The sequence below is a fragment of the Pelodiscus sinensis genome, unplaced genomic scaffold (genome assembly GCF_049634645.1).
Source record: "Pelodiscus sinensis isolate JC-2024 unplaced genomic scaffold, ASM4963464v1 ctg37, whole genome shotgun sequence".
NCBI lineage: Eukaryota > Metazoa > Chordata > Testudines > Trionychidae > Pelodiscus > Pelodiscus sinensis.
This window is the reverse complement of record NW_027465869.1, coordinates 2,346,257-2,365,860: the sequence shown is the minus strand read 5'-3', so window position 1 is coordinate 2,365,860 and position 19,604 is coordinate 2,346,257. Positions and strand designations below refer to the sequence as shown.

The 19,604-nt window shown below is 47.6% G+C and overlaps 1 protein-coding gene across 1 annotated transcript; it reads left to right on the top strand.

Moving 5' to 3' along the window:
- Nucleotides 1-15,260: 15,260 nt before the first annotated feature.
- On the top strand, nt 15,261-19,091 carry LOC142824039 (uncharacterized). The gene is made up of 3 exons (XM_075915783.1): nt 15,261-16,057; nt 16,253-16,548; nt 19,068-19,091. Exons 1-3 carry the CDS (start codon nt 15,508-15,510, stop codon nt 19,089-19,091), a joined length of 870 nt encoding a protein of 289 aa, XP_075771898.1. The 5' UTR covers nt 15,261-15,507.
- The last annotated feature ends 513 nt before the right edge of the window (nt 19,092-19,604 follow it).

Genomic DNA, 19,604 nt, shown 5'->3' with positions numbered 1-19,604 from the left:
CCCTTTGCCGCCTGGGAGGCCAGCCGCAGCCCCTCTGAGGGCCACGGGGCCCAAGCCAATTAATCAATTGCATGATGCCCCGAGAGAGACCAGGAAATCTACAGGCCCCGGCCTAGATGGACGTGATGCGGGGAACAGCCAGGGAGTCCATGGGGTGACCAGCTCTGAGCACAGAGAGAACCGGGCGCATGGGGAGGCAAGAGGCAGTTTCCAGGTTCTGCCAGGTTCTGACACAGAGCCCCTCGGTCCTGGGACCCTCTCCCTGACTCTCGGCTGTACAGCTCGGCCTCAGGGATCAATGTTCAGCTTTCCAGCCCTGACAGTGTGAGCAGGCCTGCGCCAGAAATCCAGTGTCATTTGGGTGAAAAATATGCAAAGAAACTGCGTGTGAGCTAAAGGGAGCTGTACGGTCCTGGCAGGAGAACCAGCCTTGGGAAGAAAGCTTCTCACAGCTTCTCACCAATGTGTGTCACTTACTCTCCACAGGGAGCGAGTCCAGCGTGACCCCTGCAGAGCTCCTGAAGACGAGTATGAATGTAAGAGCCTTTGTAGAGCATTGGGGTCACCAGGGGCACCAGCACGTGGCAGCGAAATATGGGGGTTGGCGGTAAATTTGGTAACTGGTGGGGGATGGGCAGATCCCAAATCAGTGTGAATGGCTGAGAGTTACAACAACAAACTGCCTGTGATCAAAGTGAATAAGGATAAAGAGTCCTCAGGGGTCCCATGTCTTGTGCATCTGAGTCCCTGAGGTTCCTTTGTCCCACCCTTTGCCTGTGATCCCCATCCTCCATTGCCAGAGGTGTTATCACTTCTCCCTCTTGGAAAGGTCACATCCCGGGGAAAGCTCCCATGGAAAGTGTCCATCCCTGTCACTGGGAGCTGGAGCTGCCTGGGGGCTGTCCAGTCCATGTGCCCTGTCCTAATGGACTAGGATATGACAGTACTGCTATAAGTCCTAACAGACTGGGCCGTGTCAAGGAATTGGTGCCCATCCATTTGCTCAATTGTGAGGCCCAAGGTTGAAGGCTGAGATATGCATGTGGGGTATATGGTCATCGTAGAGTGTGAGAGGCTGGCAATATACTTTGTTCAATACCCCCTAAAATGTCTACGGTTTTTGGAAGCCCGGAGGAATTAGTGTCACATCCCAGAGAGAAATTTTGTCCTTAGGAAGCAAAGTCACACACAACTGGCTGGGCTCTGTTCCACTGTATTATAAACTAACTCAACGAATTACTCAATGCTCAACCTGGTAGGAAAACAGGGCTACGTCTACACTGGCCCCTTCTTCGGAAGGGGCATGCTAATTTTGAAAGTGGGAATAGGTAAATCCGCGGGGGATTTAAATATCCCCCGCAGGATTTAAATAAACATGTCCGCCGCTTTTTTTCCGGCTTGGGGAAAAGCCGGAAAAAAGCGTCTAGACTGGCCCAATCCTCCAGAATAAAGCCCTTTTCCGGAGGATCTCTTCTTCCTACCTGAAAGGATCGCTAGTGTAGACGTAGCCCAGCAGTTTTCCTGTAAAACCGTTATATATAATCTATCTATCTATCTATATTAATTTTTCTCAAAAATTCCTGTGGGAAATTTCAACTTTTCCATGGAATATCAAAAATTGAAATATTTCAACAGTAAAATAAAATATTTAGATTTGAATTGGGTGCAAAAGGGCCTCATGGGAGCTGTCATTCAGCTACCTCCTGCTCCTGGTCTTCTCTTTGAGCTGGGCTCTCTGGCTCTCCCAGGATGCATCCCACTCGGTCTCAGTAGCCAGTATAAGGTGTTCTGGGTTGCAGTGCATCCTGGGAATTGAAGTCCAGACAGCCTATTGAAGTCCAGACAGACTATCAACACAAGGCCATTAAACTACAAGTCTCATGAGACACCATGTTGGTATTATTGGTCAGAATATTTTTGGGGACTGTCCAAAATATTTCATTTTTGGGCTGCTCATTTTTTGAATAAAACATTGACCTTTTCTGCCAAAAGTCGACTCTGCCCGTGACAAAATAGCTCTGTTGAAAACTCAGACAGGCAGTTTCCATTGAGCATCTTCAAAAGCTGAATTAAATCCTTCTGTAAAGTATCCTCGAGTGTCCCTGATCAGCAGCAGGGAGCCTTGCTCTGGCTGTGGGTTTTTCAGGAGGTGCCTTCCTTTAAGGGCATTTACAGCCACGTGATGTTGTGTACCTGTTATTCTCTCCTCAGATGCCTTAGTGGTTTGGCCGGGAAGAGCCACAGTGAGTCGCAGCTTTTATTAAGGACAAAGTCATGAGAGAAAAAAGAACGATTGGTTTCCCTGTTCCAGATCAGCAGGGACCTGTGGACTTGGAACGTGGATTAATTCAGGGTTTCCAGGCTTCAGGTCAAAACAACAAGGGGTCCAGTGGCATTTTAAAAACTACCAAAATTATTAGGACAGAAGCATTTGTGAGGTACAGCTCACTTCCTCAGATGCTTGAAGAGAAAGAAAGGCAGGGATACAGAGATGGGAGTGTCACATCAGTGCAAATTCAGTCAGGTTGGAGGAGGCTCACTTCCAACAGGGATGAGAAGCTGAGAGTGATGAAAGAGTGTGAGGGATCTTGGTGGATTCGCTTACAAAGACGAAACAGTCGTGTTTCCTTGGACACAACAAGAGCCACACAACAACAACAAAATACTTAGTCATAGAACCATAGAGCTTCATGTGTTTCTGGCTCCAAATCTCTTCCCAAAAGCTTTTGCTCAGAGTCCTGCTCCAAGTGCTCCTCTCACTCTGTCTTTCTAGTTGTGTCTGAGGTGTATCTGCTGCTTCTGTCGCACATCCCTCCCCACGCCTGTGTTTCTGTCCAGACCCTGAGGAACCCCTTTGGATAGCCTGGCCCTGCCATTCCCAGACATGCCTGCGGTCTAGTTCCTGGTTGGTAGTTTCCCATTGCTTCAGCTGGAACTGAATACAAGGGCATTTCATGGTTCCCTTATTTAGCTTGAATGGAAGGTGCTTCTCACGGCCACGAAATTCAACAAGGTGCTGGGATTGTCCATAGATCAAAGACACACTTGCTGGGCTTTACCCACTCTCCCTGATAACAATAGGATACTAAAAATGGCCCAGAACGGTTATAAATATTGGCCTTAACCACATCAATGATTAAAATATGAAACAGGACAGAAAAAAACGGAATTGCCTGTAGCACAGAAGAGTCCTTATTTTACATAATAATGCCCCATCCCAGGGAGAACTGGGCATCACCACCTCATCAGGGGTGACTGGCGTGGAGAGAGGGAGAAGGGCTCTTTTGCCTAGCCGGCGGGTGTCAAGGCAAACCCCAAAGTGACCTAATCAGGGGCAGAAAAGGATCAGATGGAGAGAGGTTATGTAGGAAGTGGGGATATTGGTGTTTCCTGGCCTAGATGTGCAGTAGAACTGCTCGGGCTGTTTCTACAGCAGTTAGGCATGTACAATCCTGTGTAATCAATTAACATTACATTTTATGTTTAACTGGTTAACCCATTAAGTGGGGTCCTGTGGGCGGGGAGCTACTCCAGCCTGGCTGGAATAGTCCCCTTGTCCACAGGGCTCCTGGCTGCCCTCTCTGGTTGCTGGTCCCATTGGGCTGTAAGCTGCTGCTCCCTGCTCTGTGAGGCTGCCAGCTGCTGGCCCCACATGGCTGCTGGATCTTGGCTGCCGTCTCCCAGTCCATGGTGCGGTGGGCTCAGCAGGGCCAGAGCAGCTCTGCGCCCATTCACACTCCTAACAGCCGTGTTGTCAAAAGGGCTTTTTTTGGTTTTAGGTTGGCTCAGCAGAAAAGTAACATCTCCATGTTTGAAAGTAAAGCATCCACAGCGCTAGAGAGAACAGACACCGACGTACATGGCCACACTCTGCAATGGGACAAGATGTCACTGATGCTTCACTTGCTGAAATGCAGGGCTCATCGGTGCACAGTCACATCACACAACCTCCCCAAATCACAGGCTGCCTTAAGGCCAGAACGTGGGGAACCATTTTGGTGCCACAGCTGGACAATACACAGCACCCTGAAGCTCTCTTGGAGAGATGGGATGTTCTTAGGGCAAGTGCTGCCTGTCTGCCTTTTAGAAAAAATGTTTCCTATGAATAAAATTGGGGAAGATGCCCAAACTCTGTATTCCCATGCCCTGACTCTATATATCGACAGCTCAGATCTCAAGTCCTGTCCTCTCTATGCAGAGATTCCACTGCCAACTCAAAGTGGCCTTCTCCCCAGATCCCAATTTTGCCTTAAGAATTCATGAGGGTTTTTTTTAAATATGTTTTTTCCATCCTTTGATTTGCCTTCTGGTGTTTGAGCCTTTTCCAAGATTTTGCCACAATCAAGAGGGCTAGAAACGTAACTTTTGAAACAAAACGCTCACCTAATCCGAATCCCCCAAGAGCTGGGGCTCTAAGAAACACAGAAATGATCTTGTGAGTTGCTGCTAAGTCAGCAACACTGACCACAGTGTTAGGGTCACCTTGGAATTTGCAGTGTCTGTGTCCCTGTCTTGTGCCTTGTTGGCTTGTGGGGAAGTTACAAAATAGGGTAATATGAAAATATGGAATTTACATATCAAACAAAAGCTATTTGTCATCAACCATGCCTTGGTGAAACCACATTTGTTTTCATCAGCCTGATATTGCAGCCGTGTGGCTGCAAGAGAACCTGATGAGAGCATTTAGCTCTCTGGAAAGCAGTTTTGCATGAAGCAATTGCATTACTTTGCGGTATGTGATGCATGAACCTCTGGAGGCCAAATAGCAGAGGTTCCAGGGGTGCATAAAGGTTACAAGAATCCCCAAAGCTGGGATTTACATTAAGAACATAAGAATGGACATTGTGGGTCAGACCAAAGTTTCACCTACCCCAGTAGCCAGTTTTCCAGAAATGGCCAATGCCAGGAGGTTTCTACTGAAAGTCTGGCTCCCCACTGGCCTTCATAATTTTTGGCTTATAGCTAGTGGCATGAGGTAACAGAAACAATGGATTTTACAAAGTCCCTTCTTAGCGGGTGGGAAGGTGCCTTCTTCTGGCTAACATTGCAGAGGTCAAAGATGAAATATTTCCAGGCATTTCATATTATCTCTTATGCCCTATTTTAAGACTTACACATTGTCTATAAAACACACAATGGAGCCCTGGCACATTGCCAGATGTGAAATGCAGCTAAAGTGTGTCTCACTGAAGGCCTTGTGTAGATGTGAAATATCCAAGGAGACCTTTCCAGTGGTGGGGAACTTCCTAGCACTTCACACAGGTCAGCCCCAGTCTCTGTTCTCTGACTAGCTGTCCATTGATTGATCTGATCTGAGCCTTACACTCACTGATGGGTAAGTAAAATCCGGGGAAACTAACAGGAGAAACCCAACTAATTGAAATAGGCAGGGCCTTTCACCCAGACTCTCTGTATTGCGGTGCAGTAACATTTCTATTGTGGTAGCACATAGGGTACGTCTAGACTACATGGCTCCATCGATGGAGCCATGTAAACTAATTTATGTGACATAGTCAATGAAGCAGGGATTTAAATAATCCCCGCTTCATTAAAATATAAATGGCCTCCGTGCTGTGCCGAAAATCAGCTAATCTAGCACAGTGCGGCAGTCTATACGCAGATCGGTCAGCATGGGAAGGAAGTGGCCCTGTCCCCAGCTGGCCACTTCCTTGATGGTGCAGTTGGACCCAGTGGTCGCTGTGCATTATCGCTGTCTCACTGCCCCTAGTGGAGACTGTGAGTATCGCATCCCTCCACTCAGCCCCCTCCCATTCCATGTTATGAAAACAATCGAATTCCAGGCACATTCCATTTTCTGGCACAATCAAATTAGGGTAAGAGGAAGCTGAATACCAAATTTGGTGGACTTAGCTCTTAGCATTTTGGAGGAGTTCTTGAACAAACAGATGTGCAGACAGAAAGAAAAGTCTCTAAGATAGATAGATAGATAGATAGATAGATAGATAGATAGATAGATAGATAGATAGATAGATAGATAGATTTAATATTTACTATAACAAACATCTAACAGAAATAACAATGTAGACATGAAATGAGCTAGTCTTTGTTATTTTTTTTCAGATTTCTCTTTGAAAACACATTGGTTTTCAAGTATTGTATTTAAAATAAGCTTTTGGTTGCCAAACATTGGGTAGGGAAATTGGCTTTTTGATTTTGTTTTATTTTCTTTTTTTGAAGGCACCACAAAGTGACAAAGACACTGCTGGATCATATGAAAGTTTAAAAGCCGTCACCATAGAGAATACTCCTTACTCTACACTTCCTGTGAGAGTCACGCCTTCCTCTGTAACCTCTGAGCTCTGTGAGTGATCCACTCCCCCTGGACTTTGCATTCATAGAAATCTCAGGCTGGAAGGGAACTCGAGAGGTCATCAAGTCCAGCCCCCTGGACTGAGGCAGAACCAAGTAAACCTGGACCATCCCTGACAGCTGTTTTTCCAACTTGTTTTTTAAATCTTCCAGTGACTGGAATTTCACAACCTTCCTTGGAAGCCTGATCCACAGTTTAATTATTCTTACAGTTTGCATTTTTTCTTCACATCTAGCCTAAATCACTTTTCTTGCAGATTAACTCCAATAGTTCGTGTCCTACCTTCAGTGAGACTGAGAACAATTGATCCCCATCCTTTCACAACAGCCCTGAACATATCTGAAGGTTGTGATCAGGTCCCCTCTCAGTTTTCTTTTCTCAAGAGTAAACATGCCCCATATTATTAACCTTCCTCCATGGGTCGGGTTTTCTAAAACAATTTCTTGCCTACTATACCCCTTTTCATCAGTCCACCACCTCGCCAGCTATTCACAGTTTTGTAGCTGTCCACTCGATTTGTTGTTGCACAGTGTACTACTTTCATTTGTCTATTAAATTTCAAACAGCCCAATTCTCCAGTTTCTCAAGATCTGTTTGAATTGTTATCCCATTCTACAATGTGTTTGCAACCCATCCCAGTTTGGTGTCATCTGCAAATTCTATAAACAGTTGTGCTCTCACCTTATCCTAATTTCATCTAGACCACATTTCCCTAGTCTTACAATATGAATGTCATGAGGGACAATGCCAAAAGCCAGACAAAAATCAACATATATCAGGCCATGCTGCTAGGTGAAGTGGCAGAAAATGTTGCAATCTAAGGGCTGTGTAGCTCTTCAGAGCGTGATGTCTGTGCAGGGGAACCAGTGAGGAGCTGAGACCAGAGGACAAAACAGCCACAGAGCAACCTTCTCACCTTTCCCAGAGGGGGCATCATGTGGACGATAAACTTGGGCAGCCAGCGTGCTGTGTGTTCTCCAGCAGAATCCCGCATGGACGGAAGCAGCAACTGTCTGGGGTGAAGGGCTTTTTAAAAATGGTAATATGAGCTGCACACAAAAAGCCTCTTGCAATGTATGACAAGGCAGCTTTATTAGTCCTAGTACACTCATGAGCCATGCTACATATTCCTGAGATCCATTTATTGGTGTATTACCTATTTCCTAGAGAGGGCTGGAATTTTCCCAGTGGAATGTTTTTCCACTGGAAAATGCAGTTTCATCAAAATTGAAACACCTCAAAGAAACTTGTCAATTTTCACAAAATTCTGGGTAACAAAAAAAAAAAAAAAAAAAAAAAGGTAAATGGGTTGTCGCCATCAGGTTGAAAGGGAACCTCTCTATTTTCCCTCCTAAAGTGGCTTTCTGTCTAATGTTTTAATGTTGCATTCCAGAATATAAAACTGCTGTCAGTTGTTGTCTGCGTATGTGTTCTCTCTGTGTGTGTCGTGCTCACATTGGCCATGTAGCCCATACAGTCCCGGGTCCACCGGGGTTGGGTCGGGAGGCACCGGGGCAGGAGGGATAAAGGGCCTACCCACGGTAAGGTGGAGGGTGGGTTCAAGCTGCCCAGTAAACCATTTTTGCCCATTTAATCACCTAATAAACCATCTTGTTAGTCTTTAAAGCACTGCATAGTCCTGTCTTTTGTTTCCCAATGAAGGTTTTCACAGGATCAGAGTGATGCAACTGTGAAGTTCAGCTTGATCCATGATATTGTAAATTCAAATGTACATTTCCCACTGACTCTTGTTTAAAAACTCCTGAGATGGGGTGGACATTCCATAGGCCTCCTGGAAAAGTTTGTGTGTTAAGGAGCAACTTTAAAGAAAAAAGAGACCAGATTTCTCTAGCAAATGGAAGAAACACAGAATGTACCATCAAGTCCGTACAGTACATGAACAAACTGCCCTATAGCTACACATGCTACGAGGGGGAGGGTGGCTGGAGGCAGGAGATGGCTGGACAAAGTCTCTTCATGGTCTATTTTAGTGTTCCTCTCACCATATCCTGTGGCTAGGTCTCTGAGCGGGGTTAATGTGAGGTCAAAGACAGGGTTCTACATCAGTTCTACAAAACCACTGTACAGCTCAGATCTATTTATAGGCACTACATCTGTATGGGGCCTTTACAGGCTGCAGCAGGCCGGCGCTGGCCATTCCACAGTGATGGGCACCCAAGAAGACAGGCCTTTCTTGGTGCAGCTACTCATGCTTGCTAAAGGAGTCACACCATAGCCAGGCCCAGATTGGGCTCTGACCAGTTTACTGCTAGTTGCACGAGCGAAAGGAGCCAACCTGCTGGCTCTGCTGAAGCAATCAAGCATGTTCCTTTCTGCCTGGTCTGCACAGACTGAGCTCTGCTCATTTAGCTAAGACCTGATGAACTCTGTGGCCAGGTGGTGACCTCAGAAAAGGCCTGGCTTCCAGTCCCGGTAGCTAAATTGACTGAGCCTGACTCAGTGGACAAACCCTCGTAATGCTTGTGAAAATGCAGGCTGACACCTGCAGGGGAACCTTTTAACCTGCCTGGTCACTCAATCACAGATTTAAAAGTAGCCATTCGTTGACAAAGGAATTTCACTAACCAATTACAGAGACACTCTGCAGAACTTGGAATTCATCTACAGATCTGACACTGGTACCTTAGTCTTGAACAACAACATTATCTGATTGGCGCATTAGAAAGCCAATTTCTCCCACCTTTAACATCTGTATTTTCATATGAAGTGAGTATTAAGGATGTTAAATATTGACTAATTGACTAATCGAATAGTGAATGCGTTTTGCATTGCCTATTCAATTACTTGGTAGGGCACCTCTGCCTTTGAAGTGTAGCAACAGTCCTAGGGCTGATGCTACACTTGAAAGGTGAAAGTGCCGCATGGAACCTGCAGTCAGCGGGGGAGACTACCCTGCCGACCCCGGGCTCCGTGCAGCGCTCCCGCTTTGAACCACCGAAGGGATCAGCTGGGGAGTCCTGTGCTCCACACAGCAGTGCCACTTTGAAATTTTGCAAGGAGCCTGACTCCAGGCTCCCTGTGGAGTTTCAAAGTGTCAGCACTGTATGGAGCCTGGGGTCAGTGGAGGAGTCCCCAGCTGATCCTGGGCTCCACACGGCACTTTCACCTTTGAAGGGCTATTGCTAAGCTTCAAAGGCAGAGTGGGTCTGTGGACCACTTTGAGAAACACTGCTCTATTGTATACCCAATAAAACTGGGTATGTATTTTTGAGGTTCAGGATTTCCCCCTCCCATTCTGTTCATGAGGCATCAAAACTCTGATTATCACAGGCTCCAGACAACTTTTCTGAAGCTGATGAGCTAGTCCTGCTTTCTCAGACAGAAGCCTAGAAGTGAAGAAATACATTTCTGCTGCTACCCTAAAAGGGTTCACTAGCTATATACATTCTCATCTGGGTAGTTGATATTTGGGGTACATAGTTTTCATCTCGTCACCAGTATTACATATTGGACAAAACTGTCAAAGCACCAAAGTGACTCTTTCACCCAGCAACTGGTTAGAAAAATGAATTTCCATCCCATGGAAAATGGCATTATTTTGACATTTTCTTCCATCCCCAATCAAGCCAATGGGTCAAAATACCAACATTTTTCAACAATGACAAGTTTTAAAAAAAGACTTGAGGAAATGAAAGTAAATTCAGACTTGAGGAAATGAAAAAAAAAATGATTTTTTAAATCCAAATGAAATTGTTACCAAAAACACAAATTACAGAATCATGAATGGGAGTCTATTTATACATTTTATGAGCAGTAGTCCAATAAACTAAATATGCCAAATGGATCCCTGTTATAGCCAATATTTAAATGGGATTTAACAAAGAGAACCCCTTTTACTGAATGCAGGGAACATTAGCTTATTGATTCTAACCCACGGCCAATCTAGACGCGCTTTTCCACAAAAAAGCCCCAATCGGGGCTTTATTGCAGAAAACAAATCTCTGCTGTCTACACTGGCCCTTTTGCACAAAAGTTTTTCGGAAACTTTTCAGTAGAGCTGCTTTTAGGTACACTGGTATCAGAGAAAGAATTTAGGTTGTTTTCTTCAAGCACAGCCAAAGGCTTTCTTAATTTATAGCAGAAGTGACTTTAAAACACCCCCTACACACCCACGGAAAGGAAGGGCTGTTAAATGTGAAAATTGGCTGAAATGTCTCTTCTCCTGTTTATTTGGCCATTCAGAACATGGGACTGACGCCTCCACAGTCCATTGTCATTGTTTGAGGTTCAGATCAAAGGAAACTCCTTGGTTTTTCAGTTTCAAACAGGAAGCTGGGGCTGAGGGATGGTGCAGGGAGAATGTAGTGAACCTTTGTTTCATACAGACAGCGGCAACACAGTCCACAGGAGATAAAAAACCGACCTGCCTATTGTCACAGCCCTGAGAAGCAAAAGGAGATGCAGAGGTGAATGCAGCAGCTTCCTGTACCTGCTACCAGAAGCAACTCAGTTGGGAGGGGCTGTGTCTGATCTTCTGTGAATCCCAGTGGGCAAGAGGAAACCCAGAACAGATTCTGGTCTCCTTGTTGCCTCTCCTCACCAAATCTCCTGATGATCCCACTGCTGCTTCTCTGGCTTTGCTGTGAGTAGTGTGGATATTCCACCTTTTATTTTTAGTTGAGACTGAGAACAAAATATTTGAGCCTGGTCCCCTTAATTAAAAGGCAACATTTTAATAACTGGTCTAAAATTGAATTTAAGGGTAAGGTTTGCCAAGTCACCTAGGGGATTTCAACACACAATTCTCATTCACCTTAACAGGAATTGAGAGTCCAGATCCTTTAGGGCACACTTAAAATCTCAGCCTTAATTTTATACACATACTGAGACACACATATAAAGGTTAAGATTCTACCATTGCAAATTCAGTGTAACTCCACTTGACTTACTTTTGATTTGAACTGTGCAAATTTGGGGCAGAATCAGACAGTAAGGAAATATCACTTATTTAATCAAGATATCTCTGTTTAAGATCCACCACTATAGAATGGAACTTATTTTGGAAGATTAATAACCTATACATTGAAGATATAATCATTTAATTTTCCATTGGGACACCTACAATATGCACACATGAATAAAGAGCGTGAAATCTTCTTGAATAATCCAAAATGGAATTCAAAAGAAGTCATAGGGTACGTCTACCCTATTTCAAAATAACTAGTGCTATTCTGAAATATCTTAGTCCGCATCTACACAGCAGGCTGTTTTTTTAAAATAGTATCTAAATACTGTCAAGTTGGAAGACTTCTTACTCCAACTCCTGTAATCCTCATTGTACTAGTTTGGGTAGCTTATCTGAGGTAAGCTCTGCAGTGTAGGAATACCCACAGTGATTAGAGGTGGCTGGATTCCACATATATTTATTTGTCATCTAAGAAACAAGGAGTCCAATTCTTATAATAAATAATCTGATCAGTTTTATTTGGCAAGTAAGAAAAAACACCATGCCAAATATTTATTTAAATCATTGGAAATAATTGTTGTACCTACACTGTATTTATTATTTTAAGCACCATTCTTTTCCTTTTACATGCTTTCAGTAGTTTAGTTGGCAAGCATCATGACTTTAGTTGCTGAGTTTAAAGAGAGAGCAGAATGGGAATTTTTCATGGTAGTGAAAGTTCCAGTAGTTGAGAATATGTTCTGACTTCATTTAAAAACAGCCTCACATTTTAAAAATCTTCCTCCGTTCACATACTCAGAATTTCCTTAAAACAATCTCCTTTTCAAATTCAAATCTCTTCTTAGTCACAATCTAGAAGGAATTTTTTTTATTTTCAATTGTTTGCCTTAAATCTCTTTAATCATCTATGTGACAGCAGAAAAACAGGCATGTCTTTCCAAGCAATAAAACAAAATATGACTGACTAATTTTCACATGGACAATTCATATATAATGGAATTTTAGAAGCAGCAATTTTCCAGGTAACTTGGCCTTTGTCTGATATGAAACAATTTCAGAATGGCTCAATTTTTTTCAAAGCAGACAACATGGAAGAAGTGAGCTAGGTCAATTGCGTAGCTTATTTCAAAACAGCTTATTTCGAAATGGGGAGCATCTACACAGCACTTATTCTGAAATAGAGCACCCTTCCTCTGGCTTTCCTTATTCCTATTACAATGAGGGTTGCAGGAGTCAGAGTAAGAAGTCCTCCAGCTTACAGTATTTCGACATTATTTTGAAATAACTGCCGGCTGTGTAGATTTCGAAAAAGCATTGCTGTGCAGACGCCCCTCTAGAGTTTAATAGGGAATGCATTGTCTAGAATATTGCAAGGAGCTCCCAGGGAGTTAAATTTTTGCACTAGTGTAAAGTCAGTTAAATTGGGACTGAGATCTTAGTTTAATCTAGGCTTGAAGAGAATTGGTGCCCCTTTATATAATGTTATTATAGCTCTGCATTTACCTGCTAGTATGTGATATTACTCAACATCATGTGTCATATGATGAAAATGTTAAAGGGGCAGAATGCATTTCCTTTCTTTTTTTGTATTTGAAACATCCAGGTGTCATTTTGCTCAACCACTCTATCATGTCTGCATTATAGCGATTTTTTTTTTCATTTGTGGACCCCTAAAATAATTCAAATGCAGCTGCAGATCCCTTTGGAAATATTAGGATTTGTCCATAATATTACACAGCTTTTACTGTCACAGCTGTGTCAGTACAGTTGTGTCGATAAAAGTCGAGTAATGTAAACGCTGCTGTTTGTGAGCCCTTTTCCTGACAAAATCATTCTACCACCTATGAGAAGGATTTGTATTGTCAACAGGAGAGCACTCCTGCGGAAAATGACCCATTTGCCACTGAAAAGTTTGTCTTTCAAATGAACGGGGTGTTAAGCCTCCGTGAATGACAAATGTTTTGTTGTTTAATTGGCAACATAGACAAAGCCTTAGATTTAATCTGCAAACCCACAAGGGACCCTGGATCATAGGCTATAAACCACCATTGTATTTCATTTCCTTTATATCTCATAAGAGAAAATAATATGCAGCTAAAGGTATTATTTATCTCTGGGTAACGGAGGTCAGAATGTGCCCTGACCCATTCCAGCAACAGGTGAGTCTGGATTTACCCAATAGCAGCATAGAACAAAGCTTGAGCCTGTGCCCAAAACTAAAATTGTGTGTTTATTTTAAAGGGGTTCATTTCACAAATCAAGAAATCTGCAGCTCTCCGGGTGAGTATTTGCTCCACATTCCTAGAACAGAAATAAAATAACACTGCAGAAAAAGCCTGCAATTTCTGAAAGACTAGCAATGAATTCCAGGGACAGAAACTGTGAGGAGCTGGGTGGGGTTATGTAGACTGGGTTAAAAATATTAATTGTTTATTAGATGAAGGTCTCTATATTGAGGGAAATTAATTTATTTACCAAATTCCACAGGAACATCTAGAAAAACACTGTGCAAAATACTTTGGCAGATAATTAATTTAATAGCAATGGCGTAATTGACCAAACAGCACAGTGATTGAAAGCTGATCAGCAGTATTAGCTTGTGAATTGCTCTTAATGAACATATGCTCTTGAGTATAAACAACCAAAAAAGGATGCAGTAAAACTAAAAGGTAAACCCTGGGCTATGCAGGAATAAAAATAATAATAATGAAAAAGATGAATCACTGGAATTTTTTCCCTAAACCAAGGCCTCAGGCTTCTTTTCCGGATCCAAGTCCAGCCTGTTTTCCACACCTGCTCTGAACCCCTTGGATGTCTCTGGCAACCCATATAGGGAACTGGGATATAGCAGACTTTTTCATAAGAGCCTTTCAACCCCATTTGGAAATAGTGGATAATGCAGTGGGTCAGCAAACCCAACCTATTGCAAGCTTCTGCTGTCACAGGGGCCCGGATATGTTATTTTGCTTGTCTTAGATGGTGCCTATATAAAAATTTCCTCCCCAAACTTCCCATGATGCAAGGATAGATCAGTGTCATTTGGAAAATTAGGGAGAAAGAACCTGGCTTGTAAGGAGTATGGAACACTGTCCATAGTCTGTCTAACCAGGAATTTATAATTCTGGGCTGTCTCTGACTTTATGAATTGGTGTGACTAGAGCACAATTAAAATCAAGGCACCCAGTTTTAGTGGCCGCTGATAAATTGGAACTATTTGTTACAGTTGGATAAGTAACTCTGAGGGTGCATCTACACAGCTGGGCTTTTAACTCAAAAAAGCTACACAAACTGAGCTACATCAATTGCTCAGCTTATTTCAAAATTGGGAGCATCTACACAGCACTTATTTCAAAATAGAGCTCTCCTCATCCGACTCCTTATACAACGAGGCTACGTCTAGACTGCCATGATTTTCCGCAAATGATTTTCATGGAAAAGTTTTCCGTTAAGAGCATTTGCAGAAAAGAGCGTCTAGATAGGAACAGACGCTTTTCCTCAAAAGCACTTTTTGCGGAAAAGCGTCTGTGCCAATCTAGACGCGCTTTTGCACAAAAAAGCCCCAATCGCCATTTTCGCAATCGAGGCTTTTTTGCGCAAAACAAATCTGAGCTGTCTACACTGGCCCTTTTGCGCAAAAGGACTTTTACCGAACGGGAGCAGCATAGTATTTCCGCAAGAAGCACTGATTTCTTACATGAGATCGTCAGTGTTCTTGTGGAAATTCAAGTGGCCAGTGTAGACAGCTGGCAAGTTTTTCTGCAAATCAGCTGATTTTGCAGAAAAAACTTGTCAGTCTAGACACAGCCTGAAGGTTACAAGAATTGGAGTAAACACTCCTCTAGCTTGACAGTATTTCAACGGGTATGTCTACACTAGAAAGTTAGTTCGAACTAACGGACGTTAGTTCGAACTAACTTTCCTATGCGCTACACTAGCGCTCCGTTAGTTCGAACTTAATTCGAACTAACGGAGCGCTTAGTTCGAACTAGGTAAACCTCATTTTACGAGGACTAACGCCTAGTTCGAACTAGCTAGTTCGAACTAAGGGCTGTGTAGCCCTTTAGTTCGAACTAGTGGGAGGCTAAGGCTTCCCAGGTTTCCCTGGTGGCCACTCTGGCCAACACCAGGGAAACTCTATTGCCCCCCTCCCGGCCCCGGAGCCCTTAAAGGGCCACGGGCTGGCTACTCACTTTGTGCCAGTTGCAAGGCTGCCAGCACCCGTGCCTGCACAGCCTGCACCTGCCACACCATGAGCCAGCCATCCGAGGGCTCCCAGCCCTCCACTGCTCCCCACGACCAGCCTGGCGGCTCCCGGGAGCCTGCCCGGGGGCGCACAAGGCGGGCGCCCGCCTGGTCAAGTGCGGAGATCGTGGACCTCATCGAGGTTTGGGGGGAAGCCTCAAATGTCCACGATCTCCGCACTAGCCACCGGAACGCGGCCGTCTATGGACGCATGGCTGCCAGCCTGGCCGCCAGGGGCCACCAGCGCAGCCGGGAGCAGGTGCGCTGCAAGATTAAAGACTTGCGGCAGTCCTACTCCCGGGCCTGCCTGCCAGGGGCTGACCCGGAGGCCTGCCCCCACTTCCATGCCCTGGACCGCCTCCTGGGGGCTCATGCCGTCCCTGCCCCCCGGGACGTGATTGACCCCGGGGCAGAGGGACCGCTCCTGGACACCGAGGAGGAGCAAGAGGGCTCTGAGAGCCAGGAGCCTGCTGCCAGCCTTCCCAGGACCCGGGACCCCCGAGGCACCCCACAGAGCCGCTCGCCTGCATCATCAGAGGCCGGGGAGGCGTCCACCTGTGAGTACCCTCGTGTTCCCCTTATGTGTACGGGGGGCTGGGGCGAGAGGGAGCCCCGGGACCGTGCGCCTGGGCCTTGCCCACCACGGAGCAGCAGCTGGGGATCCTGCAGGGGCCCTGGCCTTGCAGAGGGGAGCTGGGTTTCACACACCTGGGCCCCTGGGGTAATTGACCGCTGGTCTTCTTGCACCACAGCTGCAGCACCGGGGACTGCAGGGCGCACCACACCGCCTGCAGCAGCCGCCCGCGCCCGGGCAAGCAGGACAGCCAGGAACCAGGAGGACTACCAGAGGCGGCATCTCCGGTTCCTGGACCGACAGCTCCGTCTCCAGGACCACTGGGTCCAGGAGGACCTCAGGCTGCGCCAGAGGAGTCTGGAGGCCCTGGAGGAGCAGGGCCGTGCCCTGCGAGGCCACCTCCAGAGCCTGCTAGACCGCTTTCCATTTCCTCCTCCCCCTGCTCCCCCTCTTGCTCCCCCTCTTGCTCCTCCTGCTTCCCCTCTTGCTCCTCCTGCTCCCCCTCTTGCTCCCCCTCTTGCTCCTCCTGCTCCCCCTCTTGCTCCTCCTGCTCCTCCTGCTCCTCCTGCTTCCGCTCCTGCTTCCTCCACACCCCCTGTCCTCTCTGCCCCCCCCTCCACAACCATTCCCCACCGACGCCCCCGGACCCGCAGTGTGGCGAGACGGGAGAGGCACCCAGACTCCCACCCCTGAGCTTTCCTTTCCCTTCCTCCCTTCCCTCCCCTCCCCTCCCAGCTCCCTCGTCCCAGGTTTCCCCCTCCCTTCTCCCACCTTCATTTCTCCCTCCCCCACCCCAGTTCTCTGAAATAAACAGACGTTTTTGTTTGAAAAACAGGTGTCTTTATTGTACAGTAGCTAGGGAGGGGAAAGGGGAAGGGGGGGGGTAGGGTGGAAGAAGGCCCCGGTGGGGCATGCAGGGAGAGGTCAGTCCTCCTCCTCCTCCACCTGGAAGCTCTCCCGCAGGGCTTCCCGGATCCGGATGGCCCCCCGCTGGGCTTCCCGGACGGCGGCGGTGCGGGGCTGACCGTAGTGTCCAGCCATGCGGTCAGCCTCAGCCATCCAGGCTGGCAAGAAAGCCTCCCCCTTCCGCTCACACAAATTGTGGAGCACACAACATGCCGCCACCACGGGAGGGATGTTGTGCTCGGCCAGGTCCAGACGGGTGAGGAGGCATCGAAAGCGGGCTTTCAGTCGCCCGAAGGCCCCCTCCACCACGATGCGGGCCCTGCTCAGCCTGTTATTGAAGGCCTGGCGGGAGGGATTGAGGTGTCCCGTGTAGGGCTTCATGAGCCAGGGCTGCAGTGGGTAGGCGGCATCCCCCACCAGGCAGACGGGCATGTCCACGTCCCCGACCCTGATGTGGCGGTCGGGGAAGAAGGTCCCGTCCTGCAGCCGCTGGCACACGGAGGAGTTCCGGTACACCCGGGCGTCGTGTGCTTTGCCGGACCAGCCCACATTTATGTCCGTCAACTGTCCCCGGTGGTCACATACGGCCTGCAGGATGACGGAGAAGTACCCCTTGCGGTTCACGTACCGGGACGCCTGGTGTTCCGGGGCACGGATGGGGATGTGCGTCCCGTCGATGGCCCCCCCGCAGTTGGGGAAGCCGAGGGCGCCGAATCCCCGGATGACGGCATCCGGGTCGGCGAGGCGGACCACCCTGCGGAGCAGCACCCGGTTGATGGCCTTGACCACCTGCGGAGAGAGACACAGCAAAGCGTCAATCAGTGGGGCGCCCGGGTGGCTGGGAGCGTGCGTGCCCTGGCAGTGCCCCGCGCCCCACTCCCGGAAGCAACCCCCCTGGCGGCGTGTAGTACGGCCGGGACAGCCCGACCCCTCCGGTGCGGGGCGCTTTCGCCTCCTCCCGCCCCCCCCTTTGTCCCTGGGGCGGCCCATCCCCTCCTCGCAGCCCCCCTGCCCCCCGGCTCGGTGGCCGACGAGCGCCGTACCTGCATGAGCACTGCTCCGACAGTGGATCTCCCCACGCCGAACTGGTTCCCGACGGATCGGTAGCTGTCCGGCGTGGAGAGCTTCCAGAGGGCGATGGCCACCCGCTTCTGGAGGGGGATGGCGGGCCTCATGCGAGTGTCCCTTCTTTGCAGGGCAGGGGCGAGCCACTCGCAGAGCTCCAGGAAGGTGTCCCTCCTCATCCTAAAGTTCTGGGTCCACTGTCGGTCGTCCCAGCGCTCCAGGACGATGCGGTCCCACCAGTCGCTGCTGGTGTCCAGACGCCAGATGCGGCGGGGCACGCCGGTGCCGGGGCGCCGCCGCGGCTCCTCCACGGCCCCCAGGGCGGCCAGGCGGAGAGGCAGGGGGCTGACGTTCCCCAGGTGGTGCCAGGCAGCCTCGAGCCATTGCTGGCAGGCTTGCAGCAGCAAGTCCAGAACGTGCACCAGAAGGTGCAGGGCGAGCCGTGGCTCCATGTTGCCACCTGCGGCGGCCCCCCCGAAGGGAAGCACCGACACAGACGGGCACAGAGACCGACGCTTTGCTGTCCCTCGGCGAGGTTGGCAAGCAAGCAGGAAAAGCTGAGAACCGGCTGTCCAGGGGGGGTCCCTTTAAGCACGAGCCTCAGATAGCCTCAGACAGCAGCCACACAAAGCAACTGCTGACCTGATGCCCTGCCAGAACCGGTTTCAGCTGCCCTTAAATGCCCCCCTGCGTCCAATCAGTGTGGACGCGCTAGTTCGAACTAGCAAAACGCTAGTTCGAACTAGTTTTTAGTTCTAGATGCGCTAGTTCGAACTAGCTTAGTTCGAATTAACTAATTCGAACTAAGTTAGTTCGAACTAGCGCTGTAGTGTAGACGTACCCAACATGATTTTGAAATAACTGGTTGTGTAGAGACAGAGACAGAGGCAACAGACTGACCCCCCACTTCCTTTCCTTCTATGGGCTCTTTGGGGCAACATTTCCATTGGGATTTTGTAAAGGCCCCAAAACCAGGCAGGTGACCTTATATATTGGGCCAAAATCTCTGCTAATGTCCTTAGAGCACTGGCAGGTTCCATCATTAAGGAAATAGACCCTTTGTCTTTAGCCGAATGTTTTTATTACTCAGGTAACCTCTCTGCTCCTCAGCAACTTCTAGACAAGACATCCTCTGAGGAAGGAGTCAGCTTGGTCCTGAAGTGCAAAGTACCTGCCCTCTCTCCTTTTTCACGTGTTATTTTCTGCAAAGATGGGAAGGATCTTGGAAGCTGGCCAATGCAGGAAACCAAATTTGCCTACAGCTATCGAGTGAGTGTGAACAACACAGGGAGATTTACCTGTCTGTATCAGCACAAGGATGATCAGAATCAGGAAAAGAATTCACTTCTAAGTGACTCCCAGAACCTGGATGTGACAGGTAAGACACTAAACTTGCCTTAATTATACAAATATTCTCCAATATTAGAGAAATCCAAATGGGCTACATCAAAATGACCAATGGTTCTTCTAACCCTGTACACTGTCTTCCGACAGTCGCCAATGCCAGGAACTTCAGAGGGAATAATCCATCCCCTGTAATCCAGTCCCAGCTTCTGATG

Excerpts from the sequence above, each read along its gene's own strand:
- LOC142824039 (XM_075915783.1), top strand. The coding sequence starts at position 15,508 with ATGAGCCAGCCATCCGAGGGCTCCCAGCCCTCCACTGCTCCCCACGAC. Across the intron at positions 16,058-16,252 it reads GGCCGGGGAGGCGTCCACCT|CTGCAGCACCGGGGACTGCA; the intron begins GTGAGTACCCTC and ends CTTGCACCACAG. Across the intron at positions 16,549-19,067 it reads CTCCCCCTCTTGCTCCTCCT|AGCACTGGCAGGTTCCATCA; the intron begins GCTTCCCCTCTT and ends TAATGTCCTTAG.